This window comes from Triturus cristatus, chromosome 1_1 (genome assembly GCF_964204655.1).
Source record: "Triturus cristatus chromosome 1_1, aTriCri1.1, whole genome shotgun sequence".
NCBI lineage: Eukaryota > Metazoa > Chordata > Amphibia > Caudata > Salamandridae > Triturus > Triturus cristatus.
Window position 1 is genome coordinate 91,573,383 of NC_140579.1, and position 25,917 is coordinate 91,599,299.

A 25,917-nucleotide genomic window follows, 5' to 3' on the forward strand; every position below is an offset into this window, starting at 1 on the left:
TATTCCATATTTAATAAAAAGCAGTCGGAGATAACACTCCCACAGCATACTAAATACCACACAAATGGAAAAAAGTTTTTTAACTTTCAAATTCGCCCCTGGGGAACGGGTACATTTCACATTAAGTGATGTGACTCTACACATAAGTCAGTCTGTCTCTCAGCTCTTCTGTAGCTACTAATTTCAGGTCGGGGACCAACTTTTTACATCCAATTTGTTGTATTTTGAGACATATCAAAACCTTGCTTGCGTCATCGACCTGGTCAATGGCACGACTACACACACTAGCAGCCAATCGAATGTTGCTTATAAAAGCACAAGTATTTTCCATTTCGATACAATAATCAATAGCTATCTAGCTCTCTAACTTTTCAAATTATCCAGAGGTTTTTAAATACATGTATTTTCTTCCTATTTAATAGGTGAGTGAAACGTTACTTCAGAAAGAATTTACAAATTTCAATAATGTATTCCTTGCATTTTTGTAAATTTATGATCAATTGTTTCAGCATGAGTCTAAGTTGAACTTGTTCTATGTTCATATTTAGGATGGACACGAGCGCGGCGCTTCGCAGGTGAGTGACGCCTGTTTTACCCAGAGATCGTATTCGGTTTCTTATTCTAACCCTAGAATCTCAACAACAGTCAAAATAAATCATTTTGATCTCCATTCATGAGCTTTTTCTGTCAAGAGTAATTACTAATCTCATTGGTGTTACTGTCTCAGTCTGAATGCCCGGATGTTGCTGCCTCAGTGCTGCATCCGGTGCACACCTATACTGAAGGATGTAGTTTTCGCTCGGTGCTGGATCCTAATCAGTGACGTCACACAAATGTATGACCCCCCTCCCCCCAGAATGTGATATTCATTATCTTTGGGATGAGTGGAGGTCCCTCCGAAGTGTTGTGGCCCCTGCACAGTGGGGGCTGCAGGGGTATGTATTACAACAGTGCTTCTCATTCGGAGATTTTCTACTTAGAATGAGGAATAACTTTCCCCCAAACCCTGATTCACAAGTAGTTGACGCAGCGCAGGACAGCAAGCAAAGTGGCTGCACTGCTTTACTTGAACTGGAGAGGGCAGAACTGCGCCATATGAAGAGAGATGTAGACATGTATGCCCTGGCCCCTGGCATACTTGTGGCAGCGCTTTCAGCAAGCATGCGCCAACGAAGGCGCCATTGTGCCATCGTCCAAGGATGTCTGTGGTGTCATCAGCATGGTTTTGTGCAGGGAGGGGCCCAATCCTGTACAAAAACTATGCTTTTAAGGCATTACCTTTCTGTATGTGTTCACACGAGCAAAGAGGGGAAAACGAGAAGCAATAAAAATAAGTCTCCTTGTTACGTCAGCTTTAGGGAGGCACAATATTTTGGAGCAAATATATGTCTACAATATTTTGTAGATATTGATTTGCATCCAAATCCATGGGCAGATGCACATATACCACCAATGAGATGCCCTCTAGATGCAAAGTAATGCAGTGCAGTGGAGCGTGCCGCGTTGCATTACTTTTAGTTACAAATTATCATTTGTGTTGGTTTGTAAATACCAACCTGGATTTTGTTTCAGGTCTGAGTTAAGAAAGTAACTCGACTGAACATCTTTGTAAACCTGAGCCATAGTTTCACAGATTGTCTGTCTTTTCAAGTACTTTTCCCATTCACATTTCGCTTCACTAAAATGTGCGGGAAAATCTGCAAAATTTACTATCCTGGACTAGACACAGAATAAGCCTTTTAGTATCAATCCCAATATATTACAAACTATCTTCATGAATCTGTGTAGATATTTAAGAAACATGCCATCGTATTTTTTTCAGTTTCTGATGTAGCAAATTATCTGTTTGGGAAAGATTTACAATTTTAGTTTCCGGATTATTGAATATATCAAGCCTGGATGCACGTTGGTGGTAATCGGTCACGATTGATTAAGATTTAGTTTTTATTTCAGTCACTCATACACTTTATTCGGTCAGTTTTGACCATAAAAGCAAATTAAAAAAAAACTGTCTAAAAACACATTAAGAACATCTACATAATACAGAGATGAATTTCATGACATATGCACAAGCATTTCATAATGTATAGTATTGCACAATCTGCATGTTCTTAGTCACTATTGACGGCGAATCAACACGTCCTGGCGGTACCCGTTCGGTTGACAAGTCAAAGTCAACCGAACGGGTACCACCAGGACGTGTTGATTCGCCGTCAATAGTGACTATTTTCGCAGATACTTATTCGTGCCGCAACTGTTGGGCAAATACTTACTTTTCAGAAGTTACATACACCAACTACATATTTATATTGAAGACTTGATTTTGCGTTACTGGCGGTGTGTACTTTTAGAACTACACTTGTTCAAACTAAGAGATAATGTACTGATTCGCTTTTCCTGACTGACCTACCGTCCCTACCTATTGTTTTGTTACCCAGCCGGGTTGGAATTATCACCGGCTGTGGGCATCCACTGTTTTCAGGCTAAGGCAACAGCCCTGAAGAGTCGTGGTCTACTCTTTCCACGACGAAACACGTGTCGGCTGGTTATGCTAATTAAACAGAACCACCTGTTCATATGCGGATGCTCTTTTTCTTTATTTCTGTACTTACCCTTGTCAACATTGATTTTATAATTGTATGTGTGCACAGGATTGTCCTAATTGTTTGGTTGTAGGTTTTCCTACACGTTTCGAGGGGTTTCTAGGGTTCCCCCTCCCTGTTTGCACCATAATACCTATTGAGTTTATACTATTCACGTCTACCTGCAGAGCGCCATTACTTTCCTAATTGTCAAATACCCTTACTGGATCTTTTGTTACTAAACATTTTGCCATAGTCGAACAGCAATTATAACATGAGATAATAAGGATTGCTTTAGATAAAACATAGCATTCATTATAATATTGTTTAATAGAACATAACCGCTACATCCAAACTTAACATATTCCCATAAGGACTGCAAACACTAATTTCCCCTTTTTATCCCCCCCTTTTTTTTATGAGCCACCAACACTTCGAAAGAGATGGGGGAATGGGATAATGTTAGCCTCCGTGTCTTTAATGAAATTCAGATTCTCTTGCCATTTGATTAGGAGAATTGCTATTTCATTACAAGACCAGAAGGTACCATTATGCATGTTGGTAGTCCTGCAAACCCACATCTGAAATATGTTCTACTGGTTTACAGTAATGTTTTAGACCAATCAGCGGCCTCAAGAATGTCCTCAAGTCTGCTACCCTTCCAAAAGGATTGACTAGCCATAGCTCCCCTCAAAGAATGAGCTTGAAATCTCTGGAGGTCAACACCCGCTGATTGCACGGTCAATTTAACCCATCTCGTAATCGTAGCAGATGTCACAGCTCTAAAAGCTTTCACAAAGGAGATTAAAAGTTGTTCTGTACCACCCGGCCGAAGTTTCCTCATCCTGGAATCTTACTCTTTCATTGACAGAATATTAAACAGAGCAAGGATGCAAGTTTCATAGAAATTATCTTGAGATCCAAATATGTATTACTTGGCCATGAAGAAAACAGTTTCAAGACTAAATTAACATCCCAAAGCGTTTCATACTTAGGTCTAGGGGGTCGCCTTAAACTAATACTCTTAATAACCCTACAGACATTGACATTTTTCCGAACAGTTCTGTCATTGACTGAGGCACGCCCAGCTGAAATCGCAGACCTATTGCAATTCATTGTGCTATAGCTAAGGCCCTTATCAAACTGTTCCACAGAAAAGTTCACTACTTCAACAATAGGGGCCTCTACGGGATCCAGGTTCCTTTCCAAGCACCAACGTGTTATATTCCAGAGGTAGGCCCATGTAGCAAAGCAGCTAATTTCTTACAATATCCTCCCAGATAACCTCTCTAGCTGCGACCTTTAGCACACCTTTGCACGCACGACAATGTTGGATTGGTTTCTCTGAAACTAAACTTGTTTTTACATCTAGCTTCGCATAACATTATCACAATGCCCTGAAAATCATGTACAAGGTCTCGTTTCGCACTACGTACAAATGTCATCACTATCTTCATCCACGGGGGACAGGGCTATCTATATATCCATAACATCACTAATCTATGCGTACATCACAAGGCGGATTTCTATTATAAAAGATGAGCATCTCGATAGATTAGCAGAGGCGGTACTTCCGCTGACACCAAGGGTCCTTTCATGCTGAGAAATCACCAAGCAGTGGTCTGACATCTCGTGAGGGGTGTCCAGTTTGCGACCAAGACGGGGTCCTTCACTCTACCCCATCAGGTAATGGGGTTGGATCGTCCGTTGGGGGGACTCTTGGCTGTACACCTACACACACTCTAGGTACACTTGGAGTGAGGTTCGCATAGTAGGAGTACGCTGGATTATTGCCTAGTTTATATGCCTACATATATACATTATTTAGCACCATGGTAGAACTATATCTTCTATTCACTCTTTTGGTGCTAGTAATCACGTTTATATGCTACTGCCTTCTAATCATTGACGCACATGTATTTAATGTAAGAATAACGTTGGTTCAATAAATAGTATTGAAAACGCCCACTGTGTATTGTCTGTATATTTCTCTGAAAATAAGGTGAGCACGAGTGACTGAGCGAAAAGTTCTGTAACTTTTTCCACGATCCCTGAGGGGTCAAGGTTAGCATGTTCAGTGGTTGCTCCCTGGTAGGTTAGGGGGCTTATGGTGGCACTGTGAGCTGGCTGGTCTATAGACCAACATATCCTGTGTGGGTGTCCGGAATCAGTCTTGACACCAAGCCCTTTGTTTATGTTGGCCTAACAATGCGCAGGTCCTACGGATTGGTAGAATCTACACGACAAACGTATCCATGTACACAAAATTAATTTGGGTCTACTGCAGGTTCCTGGAACCCAGGACTCCCCCAGGAGTTCCTCAGCTCTTCCTGAAAGGCCTGACATTTACCTAGATCTCCTGATATTATATAGGCAAGAAGGTTCAAAGTACCTGCCAGAATTAGAGGATGTTGTCCTCCATCCACGTCTCTTAAATGGTCTTGCTCGGCAGGAAGAAAGAAGTATATGTTGCAAGCTAATTCTAGGGTCAATGGAAACCATGCCTAGGATGGCCAAAAAGAAGTTATTAGCACAAGTGAGCATCTTTCCTGTCTGACTCTCTGAAGTACCCTCTGAATCATTGCAAAAAGGTGGAAGGCGTAAGCATGAGTTCCCTTCCAAACGTGCAGAAAAGCGTTCACCTCAAGAGTACCTCCTCAGCTTAAATGTCAGTCTTCTTGCAAAGAGATCTATTTTTAAAGGATCCCATACCTGGGACAGCCTTCTGAAGTAGGTCTTATGCAGCTTCCAGTTGCTGTAATCACTTAAGAACCTTGAGTTCCAGTCCGCGACACATTTTGTATTTCCCGGGAGATACTCTGCTCTCAAGCTGATGTTGTGCTCCAGACAAAACATCCAAAGTCTAAATCTGAAAGGTCTGAGAATCTTGAACTCCCGCTCCCCCAACTGCTTTATGTATGCCACTGCAGAAACACTGCCCCCATTTTAGAAGAACGGCTCTGCCTTGCAAAAGGTGTTTGAAGCTTAATAAGGAAATAGAACTGGCTGAGCGAAGACTCTCACTAGCCCCACTCCCGGACACATCTGCTCCCACCACCTCTAACTCTCATATAGCTGTGGCTGATACTGACGCTGATCAGAGGTTACAAGTCCCACTTTCACCAGCTGTTATAATCCTGGGCTGGGGTGATTTATGTGCCACACATGATGGATCTGAGCTTACCCCTCGCCCAACCACGGTAGAGACTGGGGCCCAGATTCCACCTGGAGGAAAGAGGAAAGAGTAAGCGTACTGAACTGGCAGGCGCAGGGGCAGGGGTTGACCATAGACTGAAGGGCTACTCACCAAGGGTTAAGAGAACTAAACAAACCCACCCATGTAGATCTCGTGTTGGAGAAGGAAGAACTACCGCACAGGATGAAACGGACACATTCGCTGAAAGACTCAGTAAAGTAGTACAAGAGGCCTTGGCACCCATTTTAGCCCGTTTTCTTTGCATGGAAGAGCATCTTGTCTGATTATTGCATGGTTCAGGGAAAATAATGCCAACTAAAAAACAAAATGACATGGCCACCCGACAAAAATTGATAAGAGGGTAGATGATGTTCCCCTTAGTGCCTCTCTGAGTGGGTCGGCCCCTAAAGGCCCACCTATTATAAGCAATCGGACCTCCTCTCAAGATCTTCCCCTCATTAACGCAAACACTAATTTAACGCCCCCGACACTATGGGAATCTGGGTGGAAAAGAAATGTCATCGGGGTAACCGAAAGTTGGGACATGGGGTCACAAATCGAGCTAGCTCTGGCCCTCCAAGTGGGGGGGGAGACCACCACAAGGCTTTACAAATACAAATGACCCAGTGCATGGTCCCCAAAGCGGGTGGGACGCAATCAACATCTTAAATCTACCCCCTGATTGCACACCATACACATTGATCCTGACAGGGTCCCCCATCTGCCCCCTGGCCAACAAGAAAGCTGTCAGAGCCTTATCAACAAATCAGCGCATTGGTGCTCTAGGAAAATCCCCCCTCAGATAAACTGGCCTGAACATATCATCATGGCAAGGCGGGTGAGCTGGTTGGGTCACATGGCCAAATCCGTGGCTAGGGAATGTGTCTTGCTTAATTTAAGCAATGCTAGGTATGCGCATCTTGCTCTGAAACCCCTCGGAGATTCACCTAGTGAATTAATAAAGGCTCGTCCACTAGTTTTTTCTATACTCCCAACCGGGGGAGTATCATGACTATCGTGAGACAACAGCCCTTATGACTACCCCCAACTAGATTCCCCCCTCCCAGTCCTCTCCATTTATCCATCCTAACAGTTTTGATGCTGTCTCTGGTTTGAGTGAAATCGAGTGACTGCCCGTGCGTTCGGGTAGCTCAGTTGAAACGAGAAGACCTAGTTTACAAGGCATCAATCTAGAGAGAGACTCAGATGCTGTTGATACTGGTAGCAAGCTGCCCGCAGAGCCATCTGGTACCATTTTGTAGAATTCTATTAGCACTAGCAAGAATATAGCTCAATCTGCCTCCTACTTCAATCCCTAATGATAACTCCGGAGGAGAGGTGTCTGGCCTGTCAACTCCTGTCACTATGGCTGCCATTAACTTTACATCTGTGGGCTCGGCAAATCAGGGACACACCACTCTCCCATTTAAATTAATTTCCTGGAACATCGCTGGTATTCATCCAAAATTGTCCAATGAGGTGTGGCTAGAGTATATTAGGGGTTTTGAAATCATCTGCCTCAAGGAAAGTGGCATAAGGACGACATTGAGTTGGACGGTTATCGCTCCTTCACCGTCCATGCAACACCTTCACCGGCAGGGAGGGCTAAAGGATGGCTGGTGCCGCTAACTTCAGTTAAATATGGGTCCTTACAAGCCCTTGGTGTTAACTCCTCACCCTGGTACCAACTAATCTTGATTTCCAACCTGATCCGGGTCAAGTTATTGGTGGTGAGTTGGTACTATAAAATCTTTGACCAAAATGTTATTGAAGCCCTACAGGCAGATATTTGCACTATTTCAGGGAAGTGGCAGCCATTATGAATCCTCTGGGTGGGGGACTTCACCTGCACCTCCTGTACGTATAGCACCAAACGAGTATGTGTGCTGCTGGACATAGAGGGTCAGCCTCAGCCGCATTTTATACATACACCACAGGGCGGGGCCTTAAATTCCATTATTATTGAAAATGACCTGGGCCTTATAAATAACTCGGCCACTAGCCCTGTACCACAGTGCCCCACTTATGTTGGAGGAGACAAGGGAAGTTTTATTGATTTTATGTTCATCTCGAGGAAGTGCTTGCCGCTTGTTGGCGGCTTTGAGGTGGAACCAAACTATGCCAGTGACCATAATCCCCTCACCGTTTCCCTCAGTATAATAGCCCAGGCAGGGAAAGGTGATGGTCGCCTCATTCAATATAACCGCAACAAAGAGGTAAGATTAAACTGGGGTAAAATAAACCCTACCGAATTTGAGAGAAAGATTGGCACAGCAAATGTGGACTCTATTATGAGATGCCTTCAAAACAACGCTCCCCCAGACGAGGTTGTTCACAATTTTGAACTGGTTTGTGCAGATGTAGCCAAAAGACTTACCAGACCCGTACAGAGATGTGAACCCTGAGAGATGCGGTGGTTTAACACCGAGTGCTCCAGAGCCCAAAAGAATCTTAAAATGGCCCTTCATGCCAACCCTTGTCATAGAACCCAAATTAAAAGCGGGTTGTCCTTGCACGGCTTGAAACCTGTGCGACTTACACAGGGATCATGTCAAAAACGCAATATGGCTTGAAGAGGGGGTTGGGCACCACAGAGCAGTGCCTCAACTTGGCCCTGATTATGGGCAAGAACATGAGGGCCGGGGGGGGGCATTCTATCCACCTGGCCTTCATGGACTTGTCCAGTGCTTTTGATACCGTTAATCAGGAGAAATTGTGGGGACAATGGGTGTTGAGGAAAATCTGATTTCCCTTTGGCGTAGGCTTCATGCTTCCACCACTGTTGCCATAAGATATGCCCCCAGGGGGAAACGACTAGGTCTATTGTCTCCACAGAAGGTGTACGGCAGGGATGCATTTTAGCTCCTTTCCTGTTTTTTAATCTACACTAAGGGCCTAGAGGCATTTTTAATAGAGAAGGAAATCAATTTTCCCCGTATTGGTGGCAATCTATTCCAGCTACTATCGTACGCGAATGACACTGTGCTAATGGGGAGAGGAGATGGCCTAACGGCTAGGGCGGTCGACCTCAAATCTGGGGAACTGGGTTTGTGTCTCGGCAATGATGCTGAACATCCTGTGACTCTGGGCAAATCACTTAATCTCCCCGTGCCGAACAAAAAAATAAAAGGAATGTGCCCTCGTGTAATGCAACTGGTGCTATGTAAAGCTCTCTGATACCCGATTCGGGTCAAGTTTGCGCTATATAAAACTGTTATAAAATATAAAAAAATAATGTCTCTGACAGCAACAGCCTCCAAAAGTCACTCAATGCTTTTACAGATATTATGTCAGCCCTTGATTTAGGTTTAAATCTTTTTATTGATTACCAACATCCAACAAATATCATCAATGGTATCCACATCTTAAGCCTACAACCCCGTGGGCCGGCCGGTATCCAATTTACCATCCGCTCTCCCCTGACCCTACCAGGGCTCCTTCGTTCTGTCGGGGTGACCTCCAACTTCTCGCCCACCACCCCTCGTGGCTGTCCCCCTCTGATCTGGTAGAGAACAGAACACTCTTCCTGCTCCGCAAATTAACACGGAGGGGCCTCCCCTCCGTTCCCTATACTCTCTGGAGGGTGTTGCACCCCCCCGCCCCTAGGCCACGCCCGACAGAGTGTCATCCTTTGGTTACCTCTGCTCCGGCCGGGGTGATAAGCCCCTCTACTAAAACCCATCCCTGCGGACACCCGTTCCTTCCCTAATTTGTAAACTAACCAACTTTAACCCTCCCTCCCTCCCCTTCCCCCCCCTCTCCTAGGTCCCCCACCCCCCTCCCCCTCCCCCGTCCAGTGCCTATGTCTGTGAGCCTCATTTTCTTCCGTTCTCTCTATCTGAGCGCCCTTACCCAGGTGGGATCAGGCGCCTGGGCTATCCTGTCCAGTAAGCCGCAAAAGTCTAAGGTATCTGGGGCATGTCAGTTCTCTAAATTCGGTGGCTAGTAGGGACTGAAACGGCTGCCAGATCTCTTTATACTGCTCCACTTCCCCCTTTGCTGTTAGCGACATTTTCTCCATACCTAGCACGTGCCATAACCTGTGTAGCCATCCCGTAATCGTGGGGGGTGTGGGTGTTCGCCAGTGGGTGATGATGTTTTGGATGGCTGACCCAGCGCTATTGCTATCTGCCTGCCCCTACGGGATTTTAGGGGGTACATCAGTGCGTTGGGAAGGCCCAGAAGAATGTAGGCTGGTAAGCGTGGCAACTCGGTTTTGAAGTGGAAGTCCACCGTGTCTAGCACCTCCCTCCAGTAAGCGTCTAGAAGAGGGCATTCCCATAAGATGTGGGTCAGCGTTCCTACCTGTTCACACCCCCTCCAGCAAGTCTGCTCTTTGCTGCTGTCCATTGCATGTATGCGGTCCGGGGTGTAGTACCAGTATGTGGAGACTTTCGTGAGGGTTTCAGTAAGGCCTGTGTGATATGCAGAGTGTCTCGCCCTGTACGCAATTTGGTCCCATTCTGTGTGACTGAGGGACCTGCCCAGTTCCGTCTCCCAGCGCGCCCGTCCCGGATGATAGAAGTGCGATGAGAGCCACTGGATGAGTTTATAAAGGTCACTTATAAGCTTCGTATCGGACGTACGCGTCAATAGCCAACGCTCGTACTGGGATAGTCTTCTATCTGCCGTCTCCCTCACCTGGGGGCTCGTCGCCCAGTGGCGGACCTGCAGGTATCGCATTCTCTCCGTTTCGGGAAGCGAATACTCCTGTCTAAAGTTAGTGAAGGGAATAATCCCTTCTGAGGTGTAAAGATGACACAGGGCTCCCGCCGCACGCCAGTGAGCGAACACACCTCTCTGCGTCCCCGGTGTGAAGTCCGGGTTATCCACCAGGGACGTCAACGGGGAGGGGAACGTGGTCAATCCGTGTGCCAGACAGGTGGCGTCCCACACCCTCAGCGGGACTCTAGTGATGAAGGAGGCATAGAGATTAGCGGGGCGATGATTCCTACGCAGGAACAGCACTTCCTGCAATGGCCTACCCGCCACCGCCTGGTCCTGAAAAAGCCAGTGTTTATCCGATTCCCACCTGCTCCATTCTACGAGGTAGCGTAGCTGTGCTGCTTGAAAGTATTTGCGGAGGTCTGGGATGCCGAGGCCTCCCGCCTCCGGCGCCAGCATGGAGAGCACCCACCTCATTCTCGGTTTCTTACCCTGCCAGACAAAGTGCCCGAGCTCGGACTGTGTCTGCCGGATCCACCCCGCTGGCGGCGGCAGCGGAAGCGCCCGAAACAGATATAGCACCTGAGGCAGAATGGTCATTTTAACAGCCGCCACTCTACCCAGCAACGACAGGGAGCTGCGGTTCCATCTAGCCAATTCATCTCTTATCTTCCTACCCAGGGCGGCATAGTTAACTGCCGTCATGTCGGCCAGGGTGGGGGCCAGCTGTATCCCCAGGTACGGCACAGTGTCCGTCGACCAGACTATTGGGATTTGGCGCTGCAGGCGCGACCTGGTCGCCGGCGCGAGCGATAGATCCAGGGCGACCGACTTCCCCATATTCATCCTGAATCCCGATACATCCGCGAATGTAGTTAGCTCCTCAATGCACGCCGGCAGGGCCCGGAGCGGTTCCTCCAGGGAGAAGATCACATCATCCGCATATAAGCTAACTGCGTGGTAAAACCCGCCCATTTTCACTCCTTTTACCTCTGGGTTGTTCCGTATACGCTGTGCGAACGGCTCCATGTATAGAGCGAAGAGTATGGGCGACAGCGGGCATCCCTGCCTCGTGCCCCTCTCGATATTGAAGCTCCGGGAACTGCATCCATTAACCCTCGGTGATCGGTAACAGTTGAATATCATGTTGCGGAACTTGTCTCCTATCCCCACCTTCTCCAACACCCTCTCTAAGTAAGGCCAGTGCACTCGGTCGAATGCTTTTTCAGCGTCTACTGCCATCAGCATTCTCACCCTGTATCCGTGACGCCTTCTCTATAATATGTGTGATTCGTTTAGTGTTGTCTACCGTCTGCCTCCCCGGGACAAAGCCTGCCTGGTCTGGATCTATAATCCCCGGCAAGAGGGGGGCTAGGCGAGCTGCTAGGATCCCCGTGTATAATTTAAGATCGACATTCAGGAGGGATATCGGTCTATAGGAGCCGCATTGCGATCTGTCCTTCCCCGGTTTAGGGATGACTGTCAGTGAAGCCCGCAACAGGTCTGGCGGCATGGCCCCTGGCTCCGCGAAGGTATTAAAGAGGCGCGTGAGTATCGGGGCGAGTAGTGCAGAAGGTTTTGTAGAAGAGGGTGGTATAGCCATCCGGTCCCGGGGATTTACCATACTTGAGTTTGGCAATGGCGGAGATCACCTCCTCCACTCGAATGTCCCTGTCTAGGCTCTCCGCTTGCAGAGATGTCAACAATGGCAGAGAGACCGAATCTAGGTACCTTTGCGCTGCTGGCGCGTCCGGTGGGTCCCCAGCATAGAGGTCTGCGTAGTACTGGCGGAAAAGCTCCGCGATAGCATCGTCCTCCCTGACTGTAGACCCAGTGGGGTCGACGATCTCCTTCACCAGGTGCTTCTGTCTCGCCACTCTGAGCCTGCTAGCCAACAATCGGCCGCACCTATTTCCCCCCGTGTAGTAGGCATGCTTGAGACGGAGCGCTGCGTATTCCGCGCGGTCCATGTCTAGCGCCACCAGGGTCTTCCTCGCCCCCTGGAGCTGCCGCCAGATCCGGGGCGCCCCCGTTCGGCGATGTATATGTTCCAGCTCCCTAACTTTCTGCGTGAGTTCCTCTCGTTTACTCCGTCTTTGTGCGTTATCCGCTGCCGATATCGTGATGAATTCCCCCCTTAACACTGCTTTCAGAGCCGCCCATTGAGTCGCCCTGGAGGTATCCAGGTTCTCATTGTGGGTTTGATATTCCCGAATCGCGGACGTCACTTGCTTGATTAAGTCTCCTCTGTATAAGAGGGTGTCCCTCAGTCGCCACACTCGGGGAGCGCTGGAGACCGGCGGCAGCAAAAAAGTCGCCAATACAGGAGCGTGGTCCGACATGGAGATCACCCCTATGTCCACCACCGTGGCGAGAGTGCGGGCCGGTCCAGTGACCAGGAAGTGGTCCAGCCGCGCGTACGTTTTGTGTGCATGTGAGTAGTACGTATAGTCCCTTTCTACCGGGTGTAGGTGGCGCCACAGATCTTCCAGGCCCATGTCTACTAGTTGAGCCCTGCTTCCCGCTGAAAATTCCCCGGCCTTTGGTGAGCGTTGGGCGGATCTATCCACTGTCGAGTCAAAGACTAAGTTAAAGTCTCCCCCTAATATAATGTGCCGGTCGGGAGTAGCCGCAACTTCCCCCAGTGCCGCGTTGAGAAAGTGGTCTTGCCGATCATTCGGGCCTTATAGGGACGATAATGCCCACCACCCGGAATCTATAGACCAATAGTCGGCCCCGCTGCTCCACCTGCTTCTGGAGGACTTCTCCCCGGAAGCGTCGAGCCACAAGTATTGCCACCCCTGCAGTTTTGGTGTTATTGGAAGAAAAGAACTGTATGGGAAATTTGTGAGAGCGCAGCCTAGCGCAGTCCCTGGGTAGTAGGTGCGTTTCTTGAAGGAGACAGATGTCCGCCTGAGTTCCCTCTAGTAGGGAGAGCACCGCACGCCTTTTGGTTGGGTTGTTAAGGCCCCGCACATTAAGCGTAACTATTTTTAGACTTGTGGGTGTCATGTGGGATGACGATAGCGCCCGCTCTGTGTTCTTCTACTGTCGTGCACCCTGTCCTTGAGGTCGCCTGCCCTACCGTACCTTTGGTCCCGCACTGGACGGAGACCCCCCCCTTCCCGCCTCCCCCCCTTCCGCCCCCCCCCCCATAAAGTTCCCGGCCTCTCTTCCTCCTCCCGCCTGAACTGCAACAAAAACAACTCTTCCCTCCCCCTCCCCCTCCCTGCCCCCAATTTCTTCCCCAACCACCAACATTCAACATTAAGGTCCTCCCCCCCCCCCCCCAGCACCTCCCTCCCCAACCCCCGTTCCCCGGTCTTCACAGTCCAAGTCCGATCCCCGAGGGGACAAGTCTGTAGTAACACTCTCCAGTGGACGTTAAGCCACCTACCCCCTCCCCCCCCCCCCCCCCCCCCGGCCAGCACCCCCCCCCAGCCCCAAACCTGTAAGCGTAAGTAAACTGGTGCGATCTCCCCCCGGAGTGCTTCTATGCCGTCAGCGCAATGTCACTGGAGCCAGTGTTCTCTGCCACCTCGGATCCTGCGGTGTCTGTACTAGCCCGGATAGTGGGCGCGTCCGGCTGCGCCGATCGGTCCCGTGAGCGCTGCCTGGCCACCCGCCACCAGCCTCCTCCTCCAGTGCGCCCCTGGCGCTGCAGAGGTGTGCCGTCCTCTCCGGCTGTCAGTCCCAGGACTCCACAAGTTTCCTGCAGGGAGCGCAGTTGGTGTAAAACTCCGTTCCATCTAAAGATGAGTCTGAAGGGGTGGCCCCAGGCGTAGGGTGTTCGATGTTCTCTCAGGAAGTCGGTGGCTATCTTGAATGTCCTCCGTTTCTGGAGCGTGATTGCCGACAGGTCCTGGTATAAGGCCACTGGGTGCTCCCGGAAAGTCAGGGGCTGTCGCTTACGTGCCTCCGCCATTATGCGCTCTTTAAGTGTGTAGTCCGGGAGGTAGGCCAGGATGTCCGGGGGCGGCGTCGACCCCCTCCTTTGCGTCCCCACTCTGTGCGCCCTATCTATTCGAATGGAGAACCCCTCCGGCTCCCCCAGGACCTCTCGAAACAGCTCTCTCAAGTAGCCTGCAATGTCCGTTCCCTCTTCTGCCGATGGGACTCCTCGAACCCTTATGTTGTTCCGCCGAGACCTGTTTTCTAGGTCTTCGGCATGCGCCTGGAGGTCAATCTGCTGATCCCGGAGTCGTATCACCTCTTGTTGCAATTGTTCCAACTCCTCGTCCCTCCGCTGGCTAGATTCCTCCACCGTAGCCACCCGTTCACCCAATCCATCCACCTCTCGTCTGATTTCCCGCACTTCACTAGCCACTTCCTTCTTCAGGGCTTGGAAATCCTCTCTAAGAGACCCGAAGAGGGACTCCATAAAGGACCTTGTAAGCGGGGGCTCCTCACCATCTGTGTCAGGAGCACTGCCCGAGGCGCGGGGCGACCTCTGCCCCCTGTCCACTCTTTGCGATTGCCGGCCCAAGAGTTCGGGGAGGGTGCGCTCCCCCTTCCTCCCACCTTTGCTGCCTGCCATGACTGCAGGGCCGGTACGGTAGGCGAATCAGTCCCGCAGCAGGTCTGTCGCGGGGCCGTCTCCTGGGCTTCGCGCACCACCTCCGCGCCGCCTCTCCCTCGTCCTCCTGACCTTCACCTCCGTTTACTCCGGCGCCGCGCCTCCTGCAGTGCCCCGGTCCATTTGGGGTCGCTGCACTGCGCATCCAGCTGTGGCCCTCGACCACTCGGCTTCCGCCTCCTGGGCCGGCGCGCCGATTCTCCCGTTGTCCGCTGGGCCGGCCTCCCCGTTGTATGCCTCAGGGCCGTCCTGTCTCTCTGCGGGGCCGCTCCGGCCTCCAAGCCGCTTCCCCCACTCCTACGCCCGCGGCCCACAGGATGTGGGTACTCCCGTTCGTCTACTGCCTCCCCGGCCGTGCCGTCACTGTGTCCACTCGCGCGGCGCCTCTGGGAGCTGACCTCCGCTGCCCCCTACGGCCCCGATTCATCTCCCCGGCTTCGGGCCCCGCTGCAGCGTCGGTACCTCGTGTTCAGGCCTCTGCTTCCCGTGAGTTCCACTCTCGAGGCTAGCCCTGCACAGGGCGTGCGTTTCCAGGGGCCTGGTCGCTCCCTCGCCCAGCCGCTCGCGGGGTCCCACTCCGCCTGGGTCGCTGCCGGCTCCTTCGCTCGGGCCCCGGTCCTCCGCCACGTGGGGCAGCCGGCCCGTCCTGAGCCTGTTCCCCTCTCAGTCTCACGTCCGAGCTCGCCTCCCTGCTCACCGCTCAGTACTCCGCTGCTCCTCCGTGACCTCCTCCCCTGTGATCCAGGGGGCGTCGCCTGCTCGTCCGTGCTCTGTAGTGCCAGACACGGCCTCTCCTCGTTCTCCGCTGCCTCCTCTGCACCGTCTCTTGTAAGGCCCGTGTGGGGAGGGGGGGGGAACGGGGAAAGGCCCACCACCAGCCACCAGTCCGGAGGCCCAGAGACCCGGTCACACTCCTCTACTGCTCCGGCTCTCCATCCCTTTCGCCGTCTCTTCCACTGGCGCCCTGCTTTAATCCCGCAGCCGGCTCGGGCAGTCCGTTCCCGCCTCTGGCGTCTCCCATCCCCCGGGGGCGTCTCAGGGCACCGTCTGTCGCGGCACTCTCCACCGCCCTCCGCGGGCCGGACCTCTCCTCACCCAGCTCCGGGGTCTCCGCTTCTCCGCCCGAGCTCTCTCGCACACCCTCCTGCCGGCTTTCTTATCTCGCCGCCTCCCGCGACCAGGCCTCTCTGGCGAGCCCGGCCCTCGCGTACATCTCTGGCCGGGGCGTTCTCCTCCCCTCCGGCCCTTCTCCGCGTCTCCACTCCCGCGGCTCGCTGTTCGCCGCCCCGGCTCCCCAGAGGGTCCGTACCTCCTCTCAACTTTCCCCTGGGCTCCGCCGTCCCCGCTGCTGGTTATGGCTCTGTGTGGGGGGAGATTTCTGCTGTTTGGCCGGGGCTAGGAGTCCAGCGGAGCGGGAGCCGGCAGGGAAAGCGTCCGCTTACTCCGCCATCTTGGCCACGCCCCCAGCCCTTGATTTAAAAGTCAATTTTATCAAATCGTATATTATGGTGTGTGGCCCCAAATCGACTAAAGCCAGAAAGTTTGTTGTAAAAGGTAAGACTATTGACAAGCTGACCAATTATACATACTTGGGGAACGTTTTTAATAACACTATGAAATGGGGTCCTCTTTTCACTGCTAGGGTGCAACATACTAGCCGGGTTGTGGAAGGGTTATTCCGTTTTGCCTGTAAGCTAGGTCACAAGCTGGTGACAGAGTTGGTTACCCTATACAAAGCCAAATGCCTATCTGTCGCATCCTATGAGGCAGGAGTTTGGGGTTACCACAAAAGCCGCCACCTACAGGTCTTGGAAAACAAATTCATAAAAAGGCTATTGATGACCCCAAACAGTGCCCCCACACTCTTCTGCCATCGTGAGCTGGGGCTGGAATTTTTAGAGGATTACATCGATATTTCCCCTCTGCTTTTATGGGCAAAAATGGGGCTGTCTGAGAAATTAATGTTTACAAGGTACGTCATTAAGGACTGTATTAACCTAGATAGTGCCTTGTCGATCCCCTGGCTCCGATTCGTGAGGGATAAACTCCACGAGATAGGTTAAGGGCACTACTATTACAACCCCCCTAGTATCCACACAAATGCGAAAGTCATTATAAAGGGGCCGCGTTATTTTAGGGTAACCGAGCACTGCTCGCAGGGTGAAGTGTCAGGTCTCTTATGCCTATTCCCTGTACAACAGCGATTTTATCTAACTTTTACCACCAATGCCCAGACCCGATTCCTTCTAACCAGATTTCGTTTACTCACTTTGCACTTTTTTAGTGGCATTCCCAAAACAACCAGGATGGGTCGATAAACTCACACCTTGCCCGTGTGATAATTTGGCAGCTCAGAGCACCCTGCACTTTATGTTGTTATGTTATGAGGGGAAAATTTCCATCCCCGCTTTTGAGGGAAACCCGGCCTTGTACTTATATCGAAGGTTTTAATGTCTTGCATTCTTTGGCTACCCTTGATATTTGCACTGCTGTGACTAATTTTATTAAAGTTGTAATGGCCATTAGAAAACGTTATGAGTCACAATAGAAGATCATGAACGTTGCAACCTTTTAAATAACAATTTTTATATATCATTGAAACTTTAGGCTTGACAACGTAGTCTGTTGCGCCGAGTATTTGGCACTAAGATTTATATCCTTCTTTTAACTGCTTGCATGCTTTGAAACACTTGTTTTTATTGATTTTATTTATGCTGTTGCTCAAATATGCTATGCAAATTTTAAAGTGTAACGTGTGTTTGTCAAGCTTTTATGGTCTTTGAAACCGAATAAAGGTATTTTGAACTTGAACTTGACTGGCACCTGACTCCAGAATAAGTTCTGGAGAGCACCGAAGATCGGTCAGCCATCAGTTCTACCCTGGCCTCCTGATCTCGGTGAATCCTGTTTCCATACCATAGTCTGCCTTGCAGAGCCTTCGCCTTCACGCTCCGTAAAGTTCAATAATGTTATGGGCCCGGAAATATCGTCCTGAATGTGAGAGGAGGCCCAGGACTCTGTCAAGCTCTCTTCAAGTTAAAGAATCGCATTTCAATAGTATGTTATCTCCTTCTAAATTGTGGCAACTTTCTTCCGTGGTAAAAGAAGGGCCACCTTCAGTGTATCTATAGTGAAGCCTAAAAATTCTAGAGATCTGATGGGAATAAGAATAGACTTCTCCCTGTTTAATATGAAGCCTAATCGCTCCAGAAGAGTTATTACCATCTTCAGATCTTTCAGAAATTGATTGTAACATTGGGACATAATTAGAATATCTTCCAGGTATATAATCATACGTACTCCCCTCACCCTGAGGTAAGAAGCAGCCACTCTCATTACTTTGGTAAAGCACCAAGATGCTGAAGAAAGACCGAAGGGGAAAGCCTGGGATTGAAAAAGACGACCTTGCCAAGTGAACTGTGGATAACATTAGCACTCCTGAGCCATAGGGATGGTGAAGTAAGCATCTTTCAGAGCTAGCTTTACTAGCCAATCCTTCACTAATAACATATTTCTCTGGAGGTGTATCCCTTCCATGAAGTGTCTGCACACAAGATGCCTGTTTAGAACCCTCAGATTTATCACAGGTCTCCATTCCTTGTCCTTTTATTCTGCAGGAACGAGTGTGCTTACGAAAACCTTGCACTCAAAGGGCACTTCCACTTTTGTGCCTTTCTGTAGCATCAAATTAACTTCTTACTGTACCACCTTCTCCTGGTTTAAAGGAAGAACTGGGTTTCTTGGGAAAAAGGTTTGATGGGGTGTCTCAAGAAATTCTATTTTGAACCCTTAGACAGTTTCTAAAACTCATGAGTTCTGAGTAATAGTTTCCCAAGCCTGCGAAAAAAAACTTGGGACGACCCTCCACTTTTCCCAGGAAAGAAGAAATTAGGAATCTTTGTACTCTGTAAACTGGTTGAACCTTGACCACGAGACCTGGATCCTCTCACACGGTAGGCTTGTCCTCTTTGCAGGTAGAAGGAAGATGAGGCACTGGACTGGAAGCCTCTCCTGAATCCTCTTTGATTTAGTTGGGGCCTCTGGAAGGCCCAGCTAGCAGGAAGGCCCTCCTGCTGGCCCAACCAAAAACTCCACGGTTAGAAACCCTTCTCATGCTGGACTGAGCCTTGTCGAGGGGCGTGAATGTAGCCACATATTAACTCAGGGACTTGATCATATCCTCCCCAAAGAGAAGGCCCTTAGGATTGACTAAGGGTTCCTTCTCAGCAAGCTCCCTTAGCTTAGGATTGAACTTGTTTAAAACGGCCCTATGTCGCTCAGCAGTTAGGCCAGCAGTGTCATTGCCCAAAAGTATCAATGCCCTTTAATCCAACCCCTGAGACGTTTAATATCTACAGGGGTCTCACTGTTGTAAGCCTCCTCTGCTAGATCAATTATTCTAGCGAGGGGACCTAACACATCAAGAAGTCGATCCTGACATGCTTCAAGGGTCTTCTCCAGACCTCTTCTAGGTTCCCTGTCAAGTATGAAGAGAAACGTGATGAGCTCTGAATAGAGATTAGGTGTTAAACATACATTTTTGTGGATCGCGAGTCTTGAGCATTCACCTCTAAGAATATTACGAGCCTCCCTTACCATAGGGTTTTGGACCCATCTCTTGATGAACCTAGCCACTTGATGCTGGGGCCACTACTCAGCAGGTCTTGGGGGCCTGATATTGTGATGGGAAAACATCTCTTGCTCCAGAGGGTCCTTCACTATCACCTTAGAGGTAGATGGAGCTTCGTGATCTGTAAGGAGGTCGTCCATATCAGCATCCCCTTGTTCAAGGTCAAATATATTTTCCTCTATGGGCCACTCTCTGGGAAGACCTTCTTCCTGCGTGCTAGTATCTTGCGTGCCCATCTGAGCATCTGAGAGAAGTGTGCTGCTTTGGTCACCATTGGGGTCTGTGCCGCATAGGGCACCCAATATCTTTGAGGTGCTTTGACCTCCTGATTTATTTAAGGTACTTAGACCTCCTGATTTCACTGTAGTGCTATGAACTCCTGATTTCGTTGAGGTGCTTAGACATCCAGATTTCATTGATTGGATTGGATTTGATACTTATAGAGCGCAGCATTCACCCAAAGGCATCAAGGCGCTAGAGAAAGGCCACTCATACCACGGAATCTAGAAAAAAAGAGAGAGAACTCCAGCTCACCGTTCGACTGTGAACAACCAGGTTTCAAGGGCTTTTCTGAATGGGAGCAGAAGAGGGATAGATCTGAGAGCAAGGGATAGGGAGTTCCAGAGTTTTCTTGCTGCCACTGAGAATGCCCTATCCCCCCACTTACTCTTCTTGGTACCAATAGTTGCTTTTGAAGTGACGAGCGTTGCAGTCTGCTGGGAGAGTGCCATTTGAACATAGTCTTCAGCCTTGGAGGGTAGGGAGCGTGCAATGATTTATGGACCATACAAAGAAATTTAACAATGATGCGTTGTTCAGTGTGAAGCCAATGCAGGTATTCTAGACCCTTCCTGGCAGATTGTTTTTTGGGAATGTCCAGAATGAGTCTTGCCAAAGCGTTCTGCAGTACCTTGAGTTTATGCAGTAAGCTCTTATTAGCAGCCAGGTACAGAGTATTACAGTTATCAAGTCTGGACATTACCATGGCTAGTGCTACCTGGATCCTAGCTGATCGCAGGATGAAAGGGAAGATTCTTTTAAACATCTTTATGAGCCAGGAGCATGTAGAAATGGTATGATTCACTTGAATATTGAAACTAAGTTCAGTGTCCATCAGGACTCCCGGGTTCTTAGCCTTTACACTCTGGACAGGACAACATCCTAAAGATTGAGGCCAGCAGCTGCTATTCCACTTAGCTGCCCCTGATCCGAATATCATCACTTCGGTTTTCTCCCCATTAAGTTTCAAGAAGTTAGCAGACATCCAGTCTGCCACTCTGGTAATACATCCAAGGGCATTTTCTGACAGTGAGCCCAGACCCTTAGGGATGGTAACCATAATCTGTTTGTTGTCTGCATATGACACCAGCTCCAATCCAAAGGAGTGGACTACAGTTGCGAGGGGTGCCACATACAGATTAAAGAGAGTAGGGTCCAAGGAAGATTCCTGCGGGACTCCACAAGGTAGAACATAGGAGTCTGAGTGAATGGATTTTAGATTCACCCTTTGGGATCTCCCTGTCAGAAATGAGGACAGTAGGGCAAGTGCTTGATGTGAGATACCAAGACTCCGGAGTCTGTCCAGCAGCAAATCAGGTGAGATGGTGTCAAATGCTGCTGACAGATCCAAGAGAATTAGCACTACCCCTTGTCCTTCATCCACCGTACGCGCGAATGTAGTCCGTGGCTGATATTAAAGCCGTTTCTGTACCATGATGCCTTCTGAATCCAAACTGCAAATCATTGAGCCAAGATTGATGTTCTGCAGTTTCCATGAGCTGCTTATTAAGATGTAGCTCAAGGATTTTTGCTGGAGCAGGGAGCAGAAAGATGGGACGATAGTTTCTACAGTCCCTAGGATCCAGATTAAGTTTTTTCAAAAGAGATCTGATGATGACTTGTTTCCAAGAATAGGGATAGATTCCAGTTCGGATGATGACTAAGGGTGGGCATAATTGGCAGAGAACCACTACACAGAATTCTGCGGAATTGAACAAATACTCTGTGAATTCCGCTCCGCCATCTCATCTCAATTAATAAAACAAAAACCTCACATACTGTTGATAAAATATAAAGTAACTCTATCCTTACATGCAAAAATGCATATAGATATTTCACAAAAGTGAAAATGAAAATATAGCAAGCAGTGAGAGAGGTGATGGTTTTGGTGTCCTCCCTAACCTAGGGAGAGAACCAAGCAGATGCCTTGAACACAAAGAGCACATCATGCTGAACGATTCGGTGGTGGTCCCATCCTCCTAGGACCACCCAAGCACAGTTATGGGCAAAAATACAATTCCAACCAAAGGCCCTGCAAAGCATTATGGGATGAGATTCTAGAGGGCAGTGAATATTCTAGTATCCAATATCAAAACATTCCTTAAGGGGCAGGCTCTCCGGGCTCAGCTGAGAGCTAATACTATAATATTCACTGCACTCTAGAATCTCGCCCCATAATGCTTGGCAATGAATGGAATAGCCGCATATCATTCAGGCTTGACTGAAATGATCCTGTTCATTCTCTAATGGAAATATGGCACACAGCATTTCTTATTCCTAGCAACATTTTAGCCGAGTATGTAGTAAGTTTCGGACTAACCGGGTCACGTTGAGCAGCATGCCCGGCGCCGGGTGCAGTCCGGGCGTGGCTGGGCGCAGACGGGCTTTCCTTTGGTGCGCCTTTGGCAAGGCCAGTGAGTGCGTCCGCTATGCATCCATGTGAGCATGCACGTTTAGTAGCAGTGCTGGCCGCAACACTAGACCGCCAACTGATCCGAAAGTCCTCCCAGCTGCCTCCCTCGGCAGAAAACGAGCAAAAACACTTGCAGCCGAACGAGGAGGCAGACTGATGATCCCCCACAGAACACAGTACTCAGAAAGTGACCTCATTGAGGTCCTAGGACCTCCTATGATACCTAGGGACACCCCAGTCAGAGTCTCCCCCTGATGCCGAACCATTATCCTCTTCATTAGACTCGGCAGTCTCTTATTATTCATAACCTTCTCCAGGGTCTCACGTATGCAAAAGCGCATCTTTTGCCGTATTTGTCTTTTAAACAGGATCTCATTGGATTGCGTCTGTGAAACTTCAAGGTTCTCAGTCTCCTGATCTGACATAACTAGAACTGAAGTATTATTATTTTACTTATATAAACTATTATTCATTTACTTTATAAGTAGAAGAGAGTTAACCACCATCTCAATAAATCAAGACTAAGGGGCAGATTTACAAGCCCCGTGCGCCACTTTTGCGTCACTTTTAACGTGGGAAAAGTGACGCAAAAGTGACACAAGGGGCTTGTAAATTTGCCCTTAAGAATTTAAATCTAGTTAACTCCGAAACTAAGATTTTAAATCTAATTAACTCCCTGGAAAAGCCTAAGACTCCCCAGGAACACTAAAATAATCTATGCAAAGATAAATGAAGGAGAGGGTAGCGACCTAACTAGAAGGGCTCCCAAAACTAGAACGATATAAAAAGCTCTGAGGGAGTGTGATGTTGTGTGTAAGACAGCTGATCGCGCAGGCACTGCAACAGTCAACTGCTATCATGATGTCACAGTATCTCTCAGCTGTAAGAAAATAAGGGGTGGAGGAGCGCTGGGACGACGGAACCGTAACCATTGCCCAGCGCTTTCCTCTAATTTTGATTTCCCCGACACGTCATGCATAGAGGACGTGTTGGGTAAAATGTCCCAAACAACGAAATCTATGTACTAGGCCAGACGCATCATAGCCAGGGGATGCGTCGGGAGCAAGCACCCTTCAAGTGCGTGTAGGTAACCGCCACTGGCATGAACAAGCCGGCCGTCAGCGAAGAGGAGGCACGGGCTCCCGGCTGCGAACAGCCTCCAAGCAGGGAATCAAGTAGTGGAAGGCTTGGCCGCTGCGGTACGGCCTCATTGCCAGGACCAGCCTCCCCGCCAGGACTCAGAAAACATAAGCCCTGTGGGAACACGCGGGAAGGTATTTTCCAAAAGAAAGGGAGAGTCCAATACAACGAAGGCTCAGGCCCCGAGAAGGGCTGGAGGAGCCTGAAGGGTGCACAAGGGACCCGAGTAAAGACCTCCGGTTTATTGGGAGATCGGCGGACAATAGGCAAAACAAGCATGACAATATAAATTTTCATAAAGAAACACCAGTAAATAAAAGAAACAAGGATATAAAACATGGTACTTATCTGTGGGGAGCCGCATTTAAAACATGCAGACTGTTATGTGCATGAGCTTATTATATGCCTTGAAGGTTCTGTCATGGAACAGTTTTCTTTATGATGTATGACTTTTAAGATGCTGTCTGGAGTTGCATTAAAGGAATAATGCATAATGTTAACCTCCATATCTTTAATGAAATTCAGATTCTCTTGTCATTTAATTAGGAGAATTGCTGTTCTCTGCCTCACCTATGTTAGGCCAGCCTTTCATGCCCTTGGTGTAATCGGCAATACTGTGGGATGAATTGAAAAAGGTTTACCGAGGTTATGAAAGGCTTGCTTAACATCGGTGAGCCGGGGAATTGAGGCCATATTGTCTATCCTAATACAGCCCTCCAGGACCATGCGGGAGAAACCGGTCTCAGTTGAGGATCATAATTTGATCCACAGGAGCAGAGGCGCAATCCTCACATGTATGATGTAACTTGCTGTGGTTTTGGTAAAGCATACACAGGAATTAATTTTCTAGGGATTGCAAATTTCTTGGGTTAATGTAACTCCAGACGCCTGCCTCGCATGTCCTTACTGAGAAACATTTGATTTTATACAGCGATATCAGTTCTTTAATTGGCTTATGGCCTGACTTCTTTGCAAATCCAAAAAGAGCCCCACAAGCCCCTGCAAACTTCTGTGTCCTTTGAGTAAGTAGGTTGTCCAATTTTAGGTTTGTGTCAAATAGTATTCCTAAATAGTTAAAATTAGGAACCTTGGCTACGGGAATCCCACCTATTAAGAATTTTCGGCCACAAGTCATTATGTTTGATTTCTGGTTGGTCACCTTAAAGTAAAGGTTACCCATAAAGCCTTTAAAAATCAAGCAAAATCTGAAGGCCATTTGCCGTACATGTGATTAAAACCGCATCATCAGCTTATAAAAGGACAGGGACTGAGCGACCTTTAGACCTTAGGTTGATCTTTACCTGTTTTTGCAAGCACAGAATCAGGGTATTAATGTAAAATAAAAATAAAAAGGCAGCTGAAATCCATTCCTGCTGTACTCCTCGGTTTGACCGTATAGGTTGGGTACAGTCTCCATTTTGGTCATAGCGCACTCTGGTTGTTTGATCCCAGTGCAGCTGCTTAAGAAGGTCTGTCAGGGAGATTTCGATTCCTGCCTTCATCAAATCCCAGAGCTTCCCCCTGTTCACCAGGTCAAAAGCATGGGAGAGGGCCATAAATGCCATGTGTAAAGAACCTCTCTTGGCTTTGACATATTTACCCCTTACAAAAAGTAAATTAAGGCATTATTTGACCGTGCACAGGCCTGGCCGGAATCCATATTGCACATCCGAAAAGAAGGTATTTGCCTTGGCCCAGTTTTCCAACTTCTCGAGGATTACTGACCCTTGTATCTTAACAGATGCCTCCAATAACGAGATAGGGTGGTAGAAGGCTGCAGGATTGAGAGTTTTCAGAAAAAAAGGAGCGGTTAACAATTTCCCAGAATGATCTGTTGTCTCTACATTGTGGGGCCCTTTCCAAATCAGCCCATGCCTTTGTTCTAATTTCTATTCTTCTCTTTTCTAAAGCTAGTTCATATGCATGTCTAGCTGTTCTAATTGCTGCTGTGTTAGGTGGCGACATATTAATTGCCTGCATTAAAGTTTTTATGGCAGCAGTAAAGGCAGAATCAAACCATTTCTGGACTGATGTGTCTTTGGGTGGTTTCTTTACAGTGAGCATACATGATGCTGTATTGTACACCACCTTGAAGCCCTCAAAACCTTGCCTGGGTAAGCCTCCTCCTCAGACAAACAACACATTACCTCCTTGAAGTTTCCTACAATTAAATCTTTAAAGATCTAGTTTGGATCTATGCTGTCCCACCTCATGTGAACTCCCTTGTTTGGATGGTGATGTAAGCGGGGCTGACTTCCATGTTTGCTTTTCATTGGGAAAGAAAATTCAAGGCCAACAGTAACAGAATTGTGGTCACTAAAATTACTTAAACTAAGGGGCCGATTCCGATCCTGGAAAAATGTTCCCCGTACGAATCGTATCCGGATTTTTTCCGTACGAATCGTACATGTACCGTACAAACTGCCAAGTACGATT

At 48.6% G+C, this 25,917-nt stretch overlaps 1 protein-coding gene across 4 annotated transcripts in view; it reads left to right on the forward strand.

Moving 5' to 3' along the window:
• The window catches only part of LOC146869579 (butyrophilin subfamily 3 member A3-like), a 473,774-nt gene that overhangs the window by 398,726 nt on the left and 49,131 nt on the right, over window positions 1-25,917 (forward strand). For all 4 annotated transcript variants that reach the window (XM_085606426.1, XM_085606395.1, XM_085606440.1 and 1 more), the window contains one exon: window positions 549-575. In XM_085606426.1, coding sequence (XP_085462552.1) covers window positions 549-575 — 27 coding nt within the window. The remainder of the gene's footprint in view (window positions 1-548; window positions 576-25,917) is intronic.